The 17,911-nt window shown below is 37.4% G+C and overlaps 4 protein-coding genes across 10 annotated transcripts in view; 1 reads left to right on the forward strand and 3 right to left on the reverse strand.

Annotated features, from left to right (window-relative positions):
• LOC108750726 (tetratricopeptide repeat protein 37) overlaps window positions 1-2,573 on the reverse strand; it is a 5,934-nt gene extending 3,361 nt beyond the window's left edge. Inside the window, exons 1-5 of one of the 3 annotated variants that reach the window (XM_018490413.1) lie at window positions 2,503-2,573; window positions 1,515-1,848; window positions 1,065-1,435; window positions 572-987; window positions 37-504 (exon numbers count right to left, since the gene is read on the reverse strand). In XM_018490413.1, coding sequence (XP_018345915.1) covers window positions 37-504; window positions 572-987; window positions 1,065-1,435; window positions 1,515-1,840 — 1,581 coding nt within the window. In that variant the 5' untranslated portion in view covers window positions 1,841-1,848; window positions 2,503-2,573. Of the gene's footprint in view, window positions 1-36; window positions 505-571; window positions 988-1,064; window positions 1,436-1,514; window positions 1,849-2,018; window positions 2,322-2,502 lie in introns of those variants that run through there. The other 2 variants (XM_018490415.1, XM_018490414.1) reach the window with 2 other exon arrangements.
• On the forward strand, window positions 2,490-7,393 carry LOC108750727 (F-box/WD repeat-containing protein 7). 5 transcript variants are annotated; one of them, XM_018490417.1, is made up of 9 exons: window positions 2,490-2,552; window positions 3,441-3,692; window positions 3,887-4,119; window positions 4,203-4,305; window positions 4,449-4,964; window positions 5,055-5,462; window positions 5,549-5,864; window positions 5,943-6,097; window positions 6,601-7,393. In XM_018490417.1, exons 2-9 carry the CDS (start codon window positions 3,483-3,485, stop codon window positions 6,649-6,651), a joined length of 1,992 nt encoding a protein of 663 aa, XP_018345919.1. In that variant the 5' UTR covers window positions 2,490-2,552; window positions 3,441-3,482; the 3' UTR covers window positions 6,652-7,393. The 5 variants fall into 5 exon arrangements, with proteins under 5 accessions (XP_018345919.1, XP_018345918.1, XP_018345923.1 ...); XM_018490416.1 differs by lacking the exon at window positions 2,490-2,552 and adding an exon at window positions 2,829-2,896; XM_018490421.1 differs by lacking the exon at window positions 2,490-2,552 and adding an exon at window positions 2,829-2,896 and having other exon boundaries at window positions 5,943-6,140; window positions 6,601-6,662.
• Window positions 7,394-7,600: 207 nt separating this feature from the next.
• On the reverse strand, window positions 7,601-8,267 carry LOC108750539 (dnaJ homolog subfamily C member 24-like). Its single transcript, XM_018490022.1, has one exon. It carries the CDS (start codon window positions 8,169-8,171, stop codon window positions 7,755-7,757), a length of 417 nt encoding a protein of 138 aa, XP_018345524.1. The 5' UTR covers window positions 8,172-8,267; the 3' UTR covers window positions 7,601-7,754.
• Window positions 8,268-10,051: 1,784 nt separating this feature from the next.
• On the reverse strand, window positions 10,052-15,703 carry LOC108750660 (ecto-NOX disulfide-thiol exchanger 2). The gene is made up of 10 exons (XM_018490297.1): window positions 15,378-15,703; window positions 14,996-15,263; window positions 14,274-14,866; window positions 13,991-14,208; window positions 13,710-13,904; window positions 13,423-13,606; window positions 11,997-12,103; window positions 10,971-11,168; window positions 10,587-10,896; window positions 10,052-10,500 (listed from the first exon to the last, which is right to left on the reverse strand). The coding sequence occupies exons 1-10, from the start codon at window positions 15,424-15,426 to the stop codon at window positions 10,283-10,285; spliced, it is 2,340 nt and encodes a 779-aa protein (XP_018345799.1). The 5' UTR covers window positions 15,427-15,703; the 3' UTR covers window positions 10,052-10,282.
• Window positions 15,704-17,911: the final 2,208 nt, after the last annotated feature.

A 17,911-nucleotide genomic window follows, 5' to 3' on the forward strand; every position in this document is an offset into this window, starting at 1 on the left:
ACAAATTTGTTTTAAATAGAAAAATGTGATGCTCACAGTGTTCTTGAGAAGACGATAAGCTGTACTTAATCCGATACCAGCTTCCTCGGAATTCGGATTGATTTGTAATGCAGCATGATAACATCTTCTTGATCGCTCTATGTCGTTACCATGTTCGCGATAATAATGTCCTAAGTAAACCATACATTCCCAATTATTGCGATCTGTTTTGACGCCATTTAAAAATGCCATCAGACTGTGGTTATAATCTCCCATATCCCAATATATTTTACCAAACAGCAACCAAGCTTCAGAATTTTCTAAAGCTAGCTCGAGAGCGTTAATAGCGTCTTCGTATTGTTTGTGCTTTTGTAAATGCAACGCTTTAAGAGTAAAAGCTTGAAGTTTAGTTTCATCCTGAGACTCCAAGTTACTTAATATAACAGTAGCATCAGGTTCATCCAATAATATATTTGTGCGTGCATGAATTACTTGTAATTGTATGGAAGGCTCAACACTTAACAACTGAATACAAAATTATTATATATCAATAAATATCGAGAGATTTATAATATTTATATTAAATACTCACTTCTTCGCACATCTGACGTGCTTCTATCAATTTTTGTTTGTTACTACTTCTACTTATTGCTTCAAGTAATCTCAATTTGATTCCATGTTGAAATTTGTCCTTTAAACTAGATTTTATTAACCATAGTGCTTGTCTAGATGCATTCTCGGTTTCTTCCCAGCAGTATAGTTTGGAATATATTTGACTCAACATTAACCAAGCATAAAATGATTGTGCATTCAATGAGATAACTTGCTTCAAACAATCGCATGAGTCAATTAATTCATCTGTTCTTTTCAAACATACTGCCTTTGCAATGAATGCAGCCTCCGAATTTGCATTTATCTTTAAAAGTGATTCATAAAACTGAGTTATATCAATTTCAAGTTTAGTTTCACATAATGCCTCCGTTTCATAATAAATACGGCATAACCATTCTGTGCAAAGAAAATGATTATATTGTACGAGAATATAAAAATACAAGTTCTGATAAAAGAATTAAAAAATAATTTACCTAAAGGATAAGCATCCTGTGGAAATTGAGTATGCATGTCTTGAGCAGCTGTTAGCAACTTTCTAAGTTTATTTGAATCATGTAGTATCTTTAAATATTTTTTGTAATACTGTTGTCTATTCACAAGATCTATGTCTTTTATTACAGACTCTAACACATTTTCGTAAAGCTCCTGATACTTGTTTATTCTATTAGGATACTCTGATAAAATCCACACTAGAGTCTTATCAATCAGATTTATCTTCTCTTTAGTAGAAATTTCTCGTAATGCGCTCAATACGTTCAGTGCTTCGAACAATATGTCATCATTCTTGATACGCAAGACAATCTCCGAAATTTTATTCACAAAATGTGTGAATTTAGGAGATTCGCTAAAACATAAATGTTTATCCTTTTTTCTGATCTTTATATATAGTTCAAGATGTTTTAAAAATTGTAATGATATCCTACCTATCTAACTGCAACAATTTGCAATAAGCTAAAGCTAACTTTTCCCAATTATCATGGTCCTGTGGAGCTTTTTCATAGTATGCTGCTAAACCTTGCCAGGCTAATGGATTATTGGGTTGTACCTCCACAGCCTTGTAAAGGACTAAGGATACTTGTGATTTAAATTCCTCCACCTCTTGCATGGAACGGGCTAAGAGTACTAATGCCGCATAATTGGTTTTGTCTTTTTTTAAAACTTTTTTGCATTTCTTCATAACTTCCAGATATTCATTTTGCTTGAAAGACTCACGGGCTTCCTTCAATAAAATCTTTATGTCGTCCGACATTTTGCTCTCTGATAAAATAAACAAGAAACATTATTGTAGTGCTATGGATTTTTTGCTTTCAATATTTTAATCTATACACAAGGTAACAGCAATAACAATTGAATAACGTATAATCACAAAAATAATTTATAAATTATCATGATGAATATCAAAACATTTTGGATGATTGTTATCTTACTTTCAATTCAACTTTACAATCAATTATAGGTATGAATCGAGTTTGTTAAAATGTAACGAATACTCGTTGCAAAAAGCGTCAAACGACTCAAATCACGAAAACGTAATCATCACGTTGCTTGCACTTTTGACATTTGGAATCTTCGCTTCTTCTCCTTACATCTCAGTACATATATGTCTCGTTTTAAATGCAAAAATTTTTGGAAATTTCAAGCAAAGCGAACAGACCTATTATTGACCTACAATTCCGATTTAACGAAACGCGACTTGCGAGAGTTGCGAAAGTTGCGAGTACGACACAGTGCGACAGGAACTAGGGCTACGTTCCTCTCCGAGGGAAGATTTTACTCGATAGTATACGTCACGTGTACTATATATTTCAAGTAAAATTTTCCTCGGAAAGGAAGTTTTGGAACGTAGCCTAGGATGCTTTAGGAAGCTTACATGCGCGCGCGCCCTGATGTCGCGTACATGTGCGTATGTACCTGCTGTGGGAACGTGTGGTGTGCGAACGTAGGAGTCGGGAGGTGCGGAGGTAAAAAGCTGGTAGATCCGCCAGGAGGTCACCCGATGGATTCGCCCCTCTCGTCGTGTTTTCGTCCGTCACTCGCCTTCCTTTCGACATCCGCGCTGCTCTAGGTTTACACCACCCTCTCTTCCCCTTTACATCGCCGCGTATCTCCCGTGTTTCTAACCTAAGATCGTCTCCACTTACACGCGAGAGAGATGAATGCCATGCTCCTTTGATAGAGGCATCACGTCCTCACCGACATCATCGACACGCACCGGACGGATCCCTAGCAACCCCTATCACATCGGGGGACCGTCGTCGTCGATCGACCAAGAAAGGCTGACGACCGGGAACGGCGCTCGTCCCAAGTATAGACCCCTCCCCTGTCTTACGTTTTACGCAGCTTCTCGTAGTCCCTTTTGTCGCATGCAGCTTGTTGTGAATCCGCGTCGCGTCGTTTACGAGGATACATGGGGTGTGGCTATCAGCTCGTCGTTATCAGTGTATCTTCGTTCGATCGCAATATTTTACAATATGCATGTTGAGTTATGAATCGCAATCACATGTTTACGGTGCGGAGGATTCAAGGTTAGGTTGAATCCTCGCGGTGATAATTAGCCGTTCCTCGGATTTTCATTTGCGAGTTCCATCTGACTTCTTTTCCCTTTTTTTTCCTAACCTATTTTCAATCAGCTCGAAATTCCGATCTCTCGCGATAGGATGACGAGATAGCGACACGCTGTGTTTTTCCATTAAAATTGCATGTTAAAATCATGATATAAGAATATTCTTACGTGTAAAAATATTCTCACATCACGATCGAAATTATCTATTTGTGTGCGAAAGTAACAAAATGAAGTAAAAGATATCAGTTTGTTTCCAATCATGCTAATGGCTGATCTTTGTGTTTAGGTACAGTACACTATACCTATAAACCCAACATTACGTATAGTAATGTCTGTCCCTCCTTCATCCTCCAACAATATATCTGACAATAATAAGCTAGGCGGTGCTAGTCCTAGTCCAATTGAAGGAATCGAGGGGGTTCCAGGACCAAGTTCCTTGGATCCTATGCATTCAGTGTTGCCACAAGACGAGGAATCCGAGGATTATGGAGATGATGAGGAGGAGGGTGATGAAGAGAGTAGCGAAGGAGAAAGTGAAGTAAGTCAGCATCAGTTTGGTTTGTATATTGTTTTTTTTTTTTTTATTGAGCAAGCTGAAGTGGTAACCTTTCCTTTAGTTTTATTTTTGTAAATAATTTTAAATTTTGTAAATAAGGTAATAAATAACTTCCTTCTTATTAACTTTATGGCTACAAAGTAAACTGTCTTTCTAATTAACGTTTTGTCGTTTAGATTAGCGATAGTGGATTGTTCTGCGATACCGAGTGTACAGCAGAAGTTGAGAGCAACAATTGCCAGTCACCTATATCACAGTCTCAAGTGGTTCTCTCAGAACAAGTTCAGAGTCCAGTATCGCATAATTGTGTGCCATCGGATGCTGTTCAGCCTCAGAGAAAGCGAAAAAGTGAAACGGAATGTTGTCTACCTTGTAAAAAACTTAATCCAGAAGAAAAGTTTCATACAATGTATGTATTTCTTGTTATATAAATATAATATAATTATACATAAGTATATGTTTTTACATTTTAATATCTCCCTTCTGTTTTAGGACTGCAAGAAAGCTAGATGATAAAGGTAAACACGTGAGATGTGTCATTCCTACTAAGGACAATCCTCCTCCAGAAATGAACAGTTGGCTTCTGCAATTTCAAGTATTTATATATAAATAATATTAATATTTTTAGTAAATATTGTAATAATAACAAAAAATTATATCGATAGAGTTCGAGAAAATAATGTGATCAATTATATCCAGGTCTTTTTAAAAAGTAAGTGAAAATGATACTTATTGCAGAGATGGTCAAACGCGGAAAGGATGTTAGCAATAGACGAACTAATAGAGAGATGCGAGCCCACGCAGGTGCGTCACATGATGCAGGTGATAGAGCCGCAGTTTCAACGAGATTTTATATCGCTATTGCCGAAAGAGTTGGCATTGTCGGTATTGGCATTTCTGGAGCCGAAGGATCTCCTGAGGGCTGCTCAAACCTGCCGAAACTGGCGATTCCTAGCTGATGACAATCTACTGTGGAAAGAGAAGTGCAAGGCAGCTGGTATAGAGGACTTGAAAGATCTACCACCGCCAAAACGAAAGAACTGTCGAAACAGTAGCCACTCGTCGCCGTGGAAGCAGGCTTACATGCGACAGCACAATATTAAAATGAATTGGAGAACGAAGCCGATCCGCACACCGAAAGTGTTGAAAGGTCATGACGACCATGTTATTACTTGCCTTCAATTCTCTGGCAATCGGATAGTCAGTGGTTCAGATGACAATACGCTCAAAGTATGGTCCGCCGTTACAGGCAAGGTAAATTGTAAATGCGTAATGATACGATATTTAATTATTAGCAATAACAGAGGAGATTATGTATATCCTATATTTTTCACAATATTATAGTGCTTACGGACATTAGTTGGGCATACCGGGGGTGTATGGTCTTCGCAGATGTCCGGCACAATTGTTATCAGTGGCAGTACAGACCGTACTTTAAAAGTGTGGAACGCGGAGACTGGCCAGTGTATTTATACATTGTATGGTCATACGTCAACAGTTAGGTGTATGCATTTGCATGGTAACAAGGTCGTCAGTGGTAGTAGAGACGCGACACTAAGAGTGTGGCAGGTGGACACAGGGGAGTGCTTACATGTGCTCGTGGGGCATCTAGCGGCGGTTAGATGTGTGCAATATGATGGAAAGTTAGTGGTCAGTGGTGCCTACGACTATATGGTTAAAGTTTGGAATCCGGAACGTGAGGAGTGCCTTCATACTTTACAAGGACATACTAACCGTGTTTATTCCCTCCAGGTAAGTGCATTATATGTGTTACTTTTAAATTTGCTTTTCATCCTCTTTCGGGATTGACAAAATGTCCATTTGCCGTTTCCTGTTAGTTCGACGGTGTGCACGTTGTTAGCGGATCATTGGATACGAGTATAAGAGTGTGGGAGGTAGAAACAGGTGCTTGTAGACATACTCTGATGGGCCATCAATCTCTTACCTCGGGGATGGAGTTGCGCAATAATATCTTAGTATCAGGCAATGCTGATTCTACCGTTAAAGTATGGGATATTGTTAGCGGTCACTGCCTTCAAACTCTCTCCGGTCCGAACAAACATCAATCGGCGGTTACTTGCCTTCAGTTCAATAGCCATTTTGTGATTACGTCCTCTGACGATGGTACAGTAAAACTCTGGGATGTTAAGACTGGTTTGTATTTTTTATCACCATTTATTTTCAGTTAGAAAGCGCATCAATTGTTAAGAACAACATGCGTTGTGTTCACAGGTGATTTCATTAGGAATCTAGTTGCTCTGGAAAGTGGTGGTAGCGGCGGTGTTGTGTGGAGGATTCGAGCGAGTGATACGAAACTAGTGTGTGCAGTAGGTAGTCGTAACGGTACCGAGGAGACAAAACTGCTTGTCCTCGATTTCGACGTTGAGGTAAAATAGTGAGCTCCACCACTTGGATCCAATCGCTCCCTTTGTACGACTTCTGTACATATTTTCAATTAAGTAGTCTAAAAATTAATCCACGCTGTACAATGATTTATGTATTACATGGTGTGATTGTGATAAGACTGTGTACGCGACGTAAAATTGGGCAAAGTTTTTGCAGGGGTCGGGGGAGTGGGAGGGAAGGAAAAAAACTGAAGGCAATAAGAGAGTTATCTTCAGATGGATCAAAGTGCCCGTTGAGAAAATTATAATTATGTCGTTTTGTCGGAGCGCTCGCGCATTGTTGTGGTGTACAAACGTAAGATTTATAAGACTCGTGAACTTATTAGAAAGGGGGAGAGGGGAGGGGGGGAACGAGGAGCTTATCAGTGTACTTCTGAATTTTCGCTGTTATAACGATTCAGTAGAATCATCGACAATGCAAAAGTAGCAAACATCCCTAATGAGATTCATTGTAAGTATAACAGGTTTATTATGTGGCCATTTAGGAGCATTTGTCAACGATGGCAGACGAAATCGAGGCGACTGAGACATACTGAAACTGCAAGGCAAAATGACATTAATCGAAGAATCTCATACCTCCTGGAGCAAGAAAATCGACGACAATTCACGTCTTTCGGAGAGATCATACAGATCTTTTTACGAGAAATTTCAAACGTTTGTTATATATTGCAACATTTTGTCAAACTATCAGCTTCAATATTTCCTGATCATGTAATTTAGACTTTACTTTCTTATAAACATCGATCTGGTTAAAAACAAATATTTTTATAAATGTTTACAAGTCAATTTTTCATATAATTGACATTTATTGGAAGAGAATGATCTTTCGGCAATTGATTAAAAAAAAATTCGTTGAATTTTCTCTTTTTGCAATTGAAAAGCTGTTTCTTCCAATATTGTTGCATGTTTCACTTCGTTTTAGTGCAATATACAGATATAGCACACTTGTTCGCGTGCAATACAAATTTACAAAACAGTGAACCAGTAGTACAAGCTTATATAGAACAGGATAGTACTTTTTTTAAATCTTTGTTTTTATTGATTAAGATGTTTAAAATGTTCATCAATATCGATTAGACTTGTTAAAGGAAGAATATTTGTATTAGCCAGATCTTCACATTTAGTGTGAATTGCATAATGAAGACTTATAGAAACATTGCATCATTTGTCATTGACGAATTTTATATGGATTCTACTGAATCATGTCATGAACATGAACGACATTATCAGATAATACAATTTGTGCAAATGCATCTTTATTATTGGACCTAGGTTAGACTAGGTGTCGTGTTTATTTGTATATTGCTCAATAGTTTATATTATAAGAATGTGTTACCTGTTGTATCATTTTTTATAAGAAATAGAAAAAAGATGTTGCTGATATTTTAGATTTTGTTTTTTTTTTTTAAATTTATTACAACTGTACACATGTTCTTGTGCTAAAAAACATATTTTGTACAAAATAAATGTTCGATTTCGACCTCTTTCTATATATTGTGAGTATTATCTTGTCATACTATATTATGAAGCGAAAGCGCATTTTATTTTATTATCTTACATAAATAATGTTCAATCACATTTTACAGGCTTTAAAAAAAGTCAAAGGTTGTATTTTATTGTATAAACTAATATCAATGTGCTATGTTTCAACAATGATAATAAGCGTACAACCGTCGCAAATCACTTGGAGCATAGTGTTTTTTTCCCGAAGAGCTTCTCGTTCAATGAAGTAATTTTCACCGCACCTGCAGCGGTAAAACAATGTGTCCTTAAGAGCAGATTCTTCAAGTTCGTGCGGCGTGAGACGCGCGTATACAGGACTATCTTCTTCCTCTAACTGTTCCTGTTTGCAGGCTGCATCATATTTTTTTCTGCACTGTGGATGTCCGAGCACTCGCCAGGCTTCCTTGACGTCATGAAACTGTTGGATATCCACGGCATCATTCTTATCGGGATGAAATTGTAATATGCGTCGATGATAAGCATGCTTAATCTCCTCCTGAGTGGAGTCCTTACTGCAGCCGAGCACTTTGTAGTAATTTAATCGCATCTTCATAAACGCCCTAGAATAGAATACTTCTCTTCTTTGTGGTTAACCTATATATAGCTGTCCACATGTCCAATTGATTCCTCAAGCGTTGTAAGCGTTAAATGAAACGTAGCCATAAATGCATATTGCATTCACCGGACTCAATGGATGCATCCAGAAGCATGATCGCTCACTGAGCGCTCAGTGAGTTCTTACATCTGATTGGTATATTCCATTAGATCTAAAAATATAGACCAAACAGGTACAAGAGCTCAATGAGCGCTCAGTGAGCGATCGTGTTTCTGAATGCACCTAATAGTCGACTGAACGCTGCTATTGGTTTATTTTTCTGCATCTAAAAGTCTTAGGGGCTCCGCACAATAAAAGGAACAGAGAATTTCAACCTATCAGAAATCATGTATTATGGAATACACAATTTCTGATAGGTTGAAATTCTTATTCTCTGTTACATATTCCTTTTATTGTGCGGAGCTCCTTCAGCCTTGTGTCTATGATGCTAGAAGTCGGTCCGAGGCCTCGATTGAAGAAAGAATTGACTAATCGCATTGATCATGTGACTAAATTGTTCAAATGTGATTTGTTCATTCTTTCATTGTTCGAGATCTCGATTTATAGCATCATGGACATCAGGCTTTAGACCTGGTTGCATCAATGTTACTTTGACTTTAAACGAGACTTAAAGCTCTATCTGTTTTAAAGCGAAAGAGGGACAGAGACAGAGATAGTTTTAAGCTTTGCTTAAGTCAAAATACCATTGGTGCAACTGGGCCTTAGAAAAATACATTAATAACAATGAGCTCATTCAATTGACTCAACTATTGAGCGAGTTCAAGTCGACAAAGTGGCTAGGTCTGCTCGCCGAGCAATTCAAATAATGGGCGCGTTCAAGTTGACAAAGCGGCCGAGCAAATGAGCATAATTGATTGTTACTTGTAGATTCAACCAATCATATTCAATTGCTTGGTAAGCATGTCTAGTCGCTTTGCCGTCTTGAACTCGCTCAATGATTGATTGGATTTACAAAAAAACTTATGTTCATTCGCTCGGCAAGCAGATCTAATCTTTTTGCAGACTTGAACTCGTCCATTGAGTTCGCTGAATGTGCCTAATAAGGGTATTCACACAAACTTACAGCCGCATAAACGTATACATGAAGAAAATAATAGCGGAGAGCACAGACTCTTGCATAATGTATAATATGTAATGCATAAGAAAATGTACCAATCGAAGTCCTTTATTTCCTTCCTTTCCATAAAATAAAGAACTCTGATTTGTTCAATTTCTTATGCTTCGTATGATGTGCGTCATGCAAGAGTTTGTGCTCACCGCTTATCCAGTCACATTTTACGTACAACTTTGTAAAATAAATGCGATTGGATAATTTTCTTTATATGTTTATGCGGCTATGCAAGTTGTGTGGATATATCATAAGGTGTTTCGCTTCCGAGATGCAAAGTGTTGACCAATCAAACCACAATTAAGAACACGGCTGTCGATGGATCTGTCGCGTTGCATGCACTTTTTGCATTCAGTAGCTTCACTTTCTTTTCAATGTTAGAATACTTATATATTTATCTCGTTTAGGTGCAAACATTTTTAGGGATTTCAAGCAACGCGAGCAAACCTGATAAAGCAAGTTACTAGCGATTTCAACTGCTAGGGAAATTATAGTTTTAAAATACACAACATGCATGATTGTAGACTTATACCGCGATTTATAAAGTTCTTCAAACACAAAACAATAAGAGCGAGAGAGAGAACACGCACGCACGCACGCATGCAATAGCGATTAATCAAATCCGTACACTGTTTATAAAATTAATTTTGATTTAGGCACTAAATTAAACTTGATTTATTACCTGAAAAATTTGATAGATATTGCAGGATATAATTTTTGGAGGATTGAAATTAAGAGATACTTGTTTATATCGTTAAAATTAAGAATCGGTTAAGATATTTTATTAATTCACAACGATGTCAGACTTTTCATCGTTTTCATACGGAAATCTTGTCACGGTCAGATCTCGATTGCACTCGCGGACAATAACGAAAGAGAAAGAGATGAACAACAAGACAAATGTACTTTCACAGTTATTTTTACATTCAATCGTCTAGATTCAATGATTGCGATAAACATTAAAACCTGAAAATTGCCAACGTCTCTCCATATTTGCGCCGATGCCGAACAATTCTTGTTTGAAGACCTGTGGAAAACGTTGCATTAAAACTTCAACTTCACTTGGTTTAATGCCGGGCTCCATTTTCTGCAGATAAGACCACAAATAATCCACACTTGCACCAAATGGATGGATATGCAGAAATGTCGCTATAAGTCCTGCAACGCATGTTATATATTAGCAAAGTTACAACTGACATTGTTTTAAAATCATTTTCCAATTGTTTCTAAAATTTTTATATTACCAATAAGTTTAGCATCCTTCTGGGTGACTTGCACAAAGTTAGAGGTGAGAATGTGTTGCTTCGGTGTGCGTGGCTCCTCGCTAATATCGTCATCCTTGTCAAGTGTGATAATCTCACTTTCTCTAGGCTCCTCCTTCTTTGTGGCATTCAGCTTGACGGTTAAGTCCTTGATCTTCTGATCGTCCTGCACCTGCTGTTTATGCGACTGCATCAATTGTTCTTGCATACCTTTCAGCGTTTGCTGCAGCATTTTCATTTGTTTCTCCTTTCCCTCCATTTCGGCTTTTGTTTCTGATTTCAAAAGATCCACCTATAAAGATTTGTAATTAGAAACTTTTCAAAAATTCCCCCGGTGTTAACAAATCGATTCGCATTAATACACACTTCATTCTTGTACGCTTCCAACTGGCATCTCAGACTGTCGTTTTCTTCTTTGAGACTCTGCAGTCTCTCGACGTCCTCTTGATTACCATCCAATTGATTGCGTGTTTTCTTACGTTGAGGTTCCTCCTCCGAGTCTGATACATCCATCTCACCTTCACCTTCAATTAGACTATCTTCTAGCTGTACCGCTTTTATTTCCTGTCATTACGAATAACAAAAATTATAAAATGCTCCAAATCATGACCATTGTTTTTTCACACAAATGCATGCAAAGTATGTAATTTCCTATCTGCCGTTCAAACAATGGTAATTTAAATACATCCCTAAATGTGGCTGGTTCTATTGTTTTTTCTTTTTTTTTTTATTAAATACTTTTTATACAGTACTGACTTTTAAAATGTAGTTTCGTACATTTCTGTAATTCAGAGTTTAGGCACGATACCGCATACGATTTTGTCTCAGTTTTCATTTCAGGAGTGTTTCAGGACTTTGCTCGCCTTTTCAGAATAATTTGGGCTTACCTGATTGTAAGAAGCAGATGCAGCTCTGAAGTACAGAAATAACAAGTATTGTATATTGAGTGAACGCTGTTCGAAAAAAGTAAGGCATATCCATGCTGGATAGTCTGTAGTTGCTTTTCGATCCGAAAGTGCTAATCTCGTATTACCTTCTGTTCCATATGTTGTTCTTAATGTTGTGCGTGTTGTTGCCGACAGGATTTATCTGCCATACTGTCACGGCATTCCACGATAAAGTATCGAATTATAACGCCCGAAGAGAAGCGTGTGTCTGACCGATTTCTTTTTTTTTTATAGCAGGCGACTCGACTCTTTTCTCAATTGTCACTTACCTGTGATATCTTAAAAATACAATTTGCAAAACAACCGTGTTTGGAGATATCGTGCAAACGCGCAGAGGAGCATATTGCGACAGAGAAGATTCTGAGATTATTTTAAGTTACGCAAGAAAAAGAGGAAGTATACAGAAGACACGCTACTAGCATGTGAGAGTGCGTTACATACATACCGAGGATTGTTTCTTCCACATTTCGATGTTCTTCCTCTGCGCCTTAGTGAAGTGATCCCAGACTTTCTTGTGGCTGGCCGCAGTAAAGACTCGTTCGATCTGACTGACTGTTGATGACATGTGGTCGCATGTTGCATACAAAAAAACACAACAAATCCTCCGTTGTATACCTTTTGCTTGAAACTCTAAGCTCGGTAGTTTCGTCTATGCTTTTAGTACTCATTACGCATACTCATTATATTAAACGTTTAGTTATATCATGATATTCCTCGACGGGAACGATCCCTCCTTTAATAATCAGAGCATGTTTTTCGTACATATGTACAGCTACGGAGTCTCACAGAGTCTCACGTAGATTGTGCCGTGTGTTGGAGCGCATCTAATCTAACGTAAAGTTGGTTTCACCAAATATTCCGCTCTCATTGTACGCCTTTCCACCATACTGCGGATAATGTAATTCCGAAGACTTGCAATTTGCGGACTTCCTATGTTAAGGACTATTTTGAACAACAACGAATATGGTCTCGCGCGTTATTAAACGTTCGAATGATACATTACATTACACATATATGAACACTTGATACATGTATAAAAGTCTCAATCTGCAGTTCAAAATAATCTTTCAACAATGGATGCCCAGCCCATCACCCTTATTCCTTAGCATTGCCAAGCATGCAACTTTCAAGTACACTATGACTCTATGAGATAGAATTTGCGATAAATCGGCTTCGTTCGTTGGTTTTGATGGATCCTAAGTCCGAGAAGATAGGATTTTTTCACCCACCTTATCCTCGCCTATTATCTCTGATCCTTCCTACCGAGTTGCCTCCAATTGTGCATTGACCACAAACAGAATTCATAGAAGAATTCGCCATGATACACTTGAGAGATTGCTAAAATTAGTGACGAGACAGAGAAGTACTTCTTCGTAGATATTAAGAGTAGGTTTTACATCAAGCGTATCACTTGATATGCAAAAGCCGGTTTTCAGAATATCATACGTTGAGATCGACAAGCTTAACATTCGATTTGACTTTGTACCTGATTATAATCGGTTGTTGTACCTTAATGTCACGAATCATTTTACTTAATTATCACGTAACGATGTAACATACCTTCGTAACTGGTTTAAGAAAAATCTCTGCTTTTTATCGGAACTCAATACGTGGTACAAGGATTCGTCATACACACAGTGTGAAGAATGCAATGAATACCGCTGTTGTTACTTCGAGATTACGAACGAAATAATCACGATTTTTGTTGCGTTTACTATATCCAAATAAGGATTTCCTTCTATTGGTTGTTGGACCTCTTTATGCCAGAATTAACTTACCAGCCAATGCGGATTTTCTTAGCGCACACGAAATATGTACGATAATACGGAGCTATCTTAAAAATAGAAAAACAAGAAAGTGTATAAACATACATTGTATGAGAAGTCCTTGCATTCTTCCTTTCATTAATTCTTTGGCTTTTTGCAGCTCCTCCTCGTAAGCAGCTTTCTCCGTCAAGAGTCGTCGCACATGAGAGTTTGTTGATTGTATCATAGAGTAGAAGATATTGGCGTTACGTTTGATGCAATCTCCTCGTTCTAACCATGTTACAACAATCTACAACACGTTCGAATCATAAAAATACAGAGACGTTATTTGATGTAACTAGAAACTGGAAACTAAAGTATGTATTAGAATATTCATTAAAATGATTACTCACTTGTACTGCTTTCATAAACGTATCATCTTGCTTAATTTTTTCGCAGATATTTGATGCCTCATGATCCGTATAGTGTACTACTGGAGGCGGACTCGACGGTGGTCTTTGTCTCTCCTTTTCTACTCTTTCTCTATGACGTTGCTCCCTTTGTAACTGTCGTTGTCTACATTCCCATTCATATTGGTCATCTCTAGCCTAAAATCATTATTAATGATTATATATAAGTAGAATTTAATTATAAAATTACACATTTTTGGATAAAAAAACAATTTCCAGCAAACCTGAGCAAAATCTACATGAAGTCTACCGGTATTTGCAGGTTCTCCACTCGATCCTATTCTTACTCTATAACCTGATAAATAAATTGCTGCATCGACACTAGCTTCCAAAACAAAGCGTATATGGCAAAAGTTCTTCTTAGAAAGACGCAAAGTAGTTATCTCTCCACATCGTTCAAATATTTCCTGTATTATAGCTTCCGTAATGTTTTCCGGCAACCCTGTGTAGGTAGTATGATTATGTAAAGATTTTCAAGTAATTTATTATTCAATGTGCAATGCTTACCTCCCACAAAAATTGTCCTACATCCTGGTGGTCTCTCTCGCGTGGTAGGTGGTGGAGCATTCGGATTTGGTGGAAACAATACACAACTTTTACAATGTATGATTTCTTTGGTACCCTGAGGCGTCATCGGCGGCGGTGGTAAACTCGCGGTCATTATTTGCGCTGCGTCTGTCATAATCTGCTCAGCGCCCAATATCTGAGCACCTATCATACTGCCATCATGTGACATCATACCCATACCCATTGGATTGTAACCGTGTGTATGACTCATATGCGGACCCAATGTCATCTCGCCCATCATGGGCGCCATTGGTCCCATGGGACCCATACCCATCATAGAATAACCCACTCCCATTCCCCAAACACCTGTAGCAGGTTCCATCTGCGTGCCTATACTCGGCGCGTTGTTTGTATTTGTCGACGACAAAACTTCATTGTTGTTATTAGAATTATTCGCATGATTGCTATTATTCTTTGAAGAATTTGAGTTATTTCTTTCTTCAGTTCTTCGATCGTCCCTTCGATCTCGGTCGCTTCTCTCCTCTCTCCTATCACGATCCCTGTCGCGTCTATCGCTGCGTTCTCCTCTTGACCTTTTGCAAACATAATGAATAAGTTATAACTAGATTTTAAACAGATAAATTATGTAAGACTATTGTTATTCATGTAACTTGTCATATTTCCCATATAATTTGACAGAACAAACAAAAACAGAGTATCACCTTCTGTTGTTATCTCGAACTTCACGGCTATCCCTGTTCTCCCGATCTCTTCTATTGTCATTTTTGTCACTTCTCCTATCATTGTTATCATCCGATGTTTCTCGCACTACCGGAGGTTGATTCTTATTCGTACTAAATTCCAAGGGCGAATCGTTCATGCCAGGTAGTGGTATGGGTGGTGGTGGTAACGGTGGAAAACCTTGACCCGCTAGTTCCATAAAGCTCTGTGGTCCTGCTATTGGACCCAGCGGACCTATTGGTCCCATACCTGTAAATTGTGTATCAATGAAACTAACGGCGTCAGGGTGACAGATTTGAATGGAAACGATTTGAAGGAAGGCAAATGGAGTAATGGTTAATAAGAGAATCGGTTATCGCTCACCCATGGGTGGCATAGCGGTTGCTGGTACCCCAGGGAAGTTGTAAGCCATTTCTCGTAAGATGATCTTCGACTTCTATCCACAGAAGGCGAGAGGCAGCGGAAGTAAGTAGTGTAAGTACGCCGCTCTGAAATATTCTGCTTTATTCCGCTCGTTGTTGTCGAAAGTCGCGGAGATGGCGGCGATGAATATACAGAGTGGCTACTATCGGATTATGCGGCGTGGGAATGGTAGTACATGCGAGTACGACAGATGACACCACCGCTGGCACTTGGTCGCGTCGATCTAATATATTATATTTGTTTTATTTTTAAATATGTTAAATACGTGATACAAAAGAAGGAATCAATTATTTCAACTATCCTATACTCTCATGTTTCTTCCGAAACAAAAATATGCAGCCGCATAATTGTAATGGCTCCTGCACAGTGACGAAGTAGCATCACTGCGGTCACATGCTATTTAGGCTGCTCCGTTTGGTTGCCATTTAGTAACGGCCGGCGTGTAAACATAGATGGCTGCTCCAAACGTCAAATTTTGTCAAGACATTCTCGTGACGTTTTCTCGTATGATTCATCATATGCCCGAGGACATTTACCTTTTGCATCGAGTACAGTAATGATTAGCGCGCTTTGGGGTACGTATTTCTGTTTTATTCTTAAATCGCGAAGTTTGTATTTTAAATAAATGCAATAATGTTTGTTTACTAAGTAAATCCGCAAAAACAATGCAGAAATGAAAACAATACACGCGCAATAATAATAATAATAATAATAATATATTTGAAATCATCTCAGAAAAATAATAGCCTCATTAATTAAACTTGTTTAATTATGACTCGATATGACGATTGTTCTATTAGATTTTAGCTATCGTGATACATTTGTAGTAACAGTTTAAAATGATAAGTTATATATATCTTTTCTTTTATAATTTTGTGTGTGTGTGTGTGTGCATCTCTTTTATCTGATATATAGAAAAATCTATATATAGTACTGTATTCATATTTTCCAAGTTTTGATAAATATATACATTTTCCTATACATATATTGTTGATACAGTTTTTAGCTTTATATTCTTTTTTTTAATCTGACAATGATCTAAGAAATCTAAATACAAACTTAAAGTTTCCTTAAAAGAGGAAAAAAGAATATATGCTCATCAAGTATAAATATTGGCTATTAAAATAATTTAACACATTGTTTTAAATTAATAATCAATTTTTCACAGAGAAAACATCCCTGCATCACACAAAATTAATTTGTATGCAAAACATATTTCTATGAGAGAATCTTTTAGACTCGAGAGCACAAATATAAAGTGTCATATCACTTTATTTAATCAATCATAACATTCAATAATACATAATTTAACTGATAAATGTATTTTGTGTTTAAATTTTTACATAAGGACATGCGTTTTTGTTATGTTACGATACACTCGATTGTAGGTAATACCTAGTTTTCAATATCGTAGGCAACTATGTCGTGTAGAGTTTTGACAAGATTCGAAACATCTCAACGCCCCATTTTGTAATTTACATACGTAATACAAACAACGACTCCAAGTAGCATATGTGCGATTGTATTTACATGAGTAACTTTGTTATCGCGCCTCACATTCTAACAAGTAATTTAATTAACATATTTTATTCATATGTACTTTTATTTAACCACCCTTAAGTATCAATGGCAAGAACTTGCGTTTTTCTTTTCTTTCCCTTTTTAAGAGCTGTACTGTAACTAAAAAGATGATGCCTTGAATTACGATGTAACTTACAAAGTATGAATAATATTACACACACGTTTCGAATCCTATTGTATTAAGAGTCAAATGATGGTGCGCATCGTCGCATTCATTCATCCAAATAACATATGTACATAGTATATTCCCCGAGACCCAATCTCCATACCCACCCCATTCCCCAACGTAAAGTGAACAGATTAAGGCTCCAGCAGGCTATAGGCTACATTCTACAATGTACAATATATTATGTACTTTGTTAGTTTTCCGTTTTCGCGTACAATGTCTGGCTGTGTAATGTGTAGTAAGCGATAGCACCAAGAGATTTCCCGCTTCTGCTTTCGAACTCGAATGACTCTTTCGTGACTGCTACACCTAATGTGATTTAATTTAGAAACCAAGTTGCGCAATGATTAACATTTATTTCATTCAGTAGTTCATTAAAACTTTGCAACGTATCCAGTATATAATAGACATACTTATTATAAAACAATACATTTTAACAAAAATGTATATAGACTTATACCTTTATGAAATGTAAAGTTGGATAAAAATAGTAGGCCTTGCCCACCAAATATCTGTTATGTTTCCTTGTTTCTCGTACTTTGTGTATTGAACGCGGTAATGAACACTTAACGGTGTTCGGTACCGGGCTGACAAATCATGAATAGACACATCTAATGTCTTCGTATTACATTTGATATATTATGCATTTGATATCACCCATGGCCCCAGCATGTTGTATCGATAAGTAACACAATAATCAGAGAATATGTACGTATATATATATATA

The sequence above is a fragment of the Trachymyrmex septentrionalis genome, unplaced genomic scaffold, assembly GCF_001594115.1.
Source record: "Trachymyrmex septentrionalis isolate Tsep2-gDNA-1 unplaced genomic scaffold, Tsep1.0 scaffold37, whole genome shotgun sequence".
Taxonomy (NCBI): domain Eukaryota; kingdom Metazoa; phylum Arthropoda; class Insecta; order Hymenoptera; family Formicidae; genus Trachymyrmex; species Trachymyrmex septentrionalis.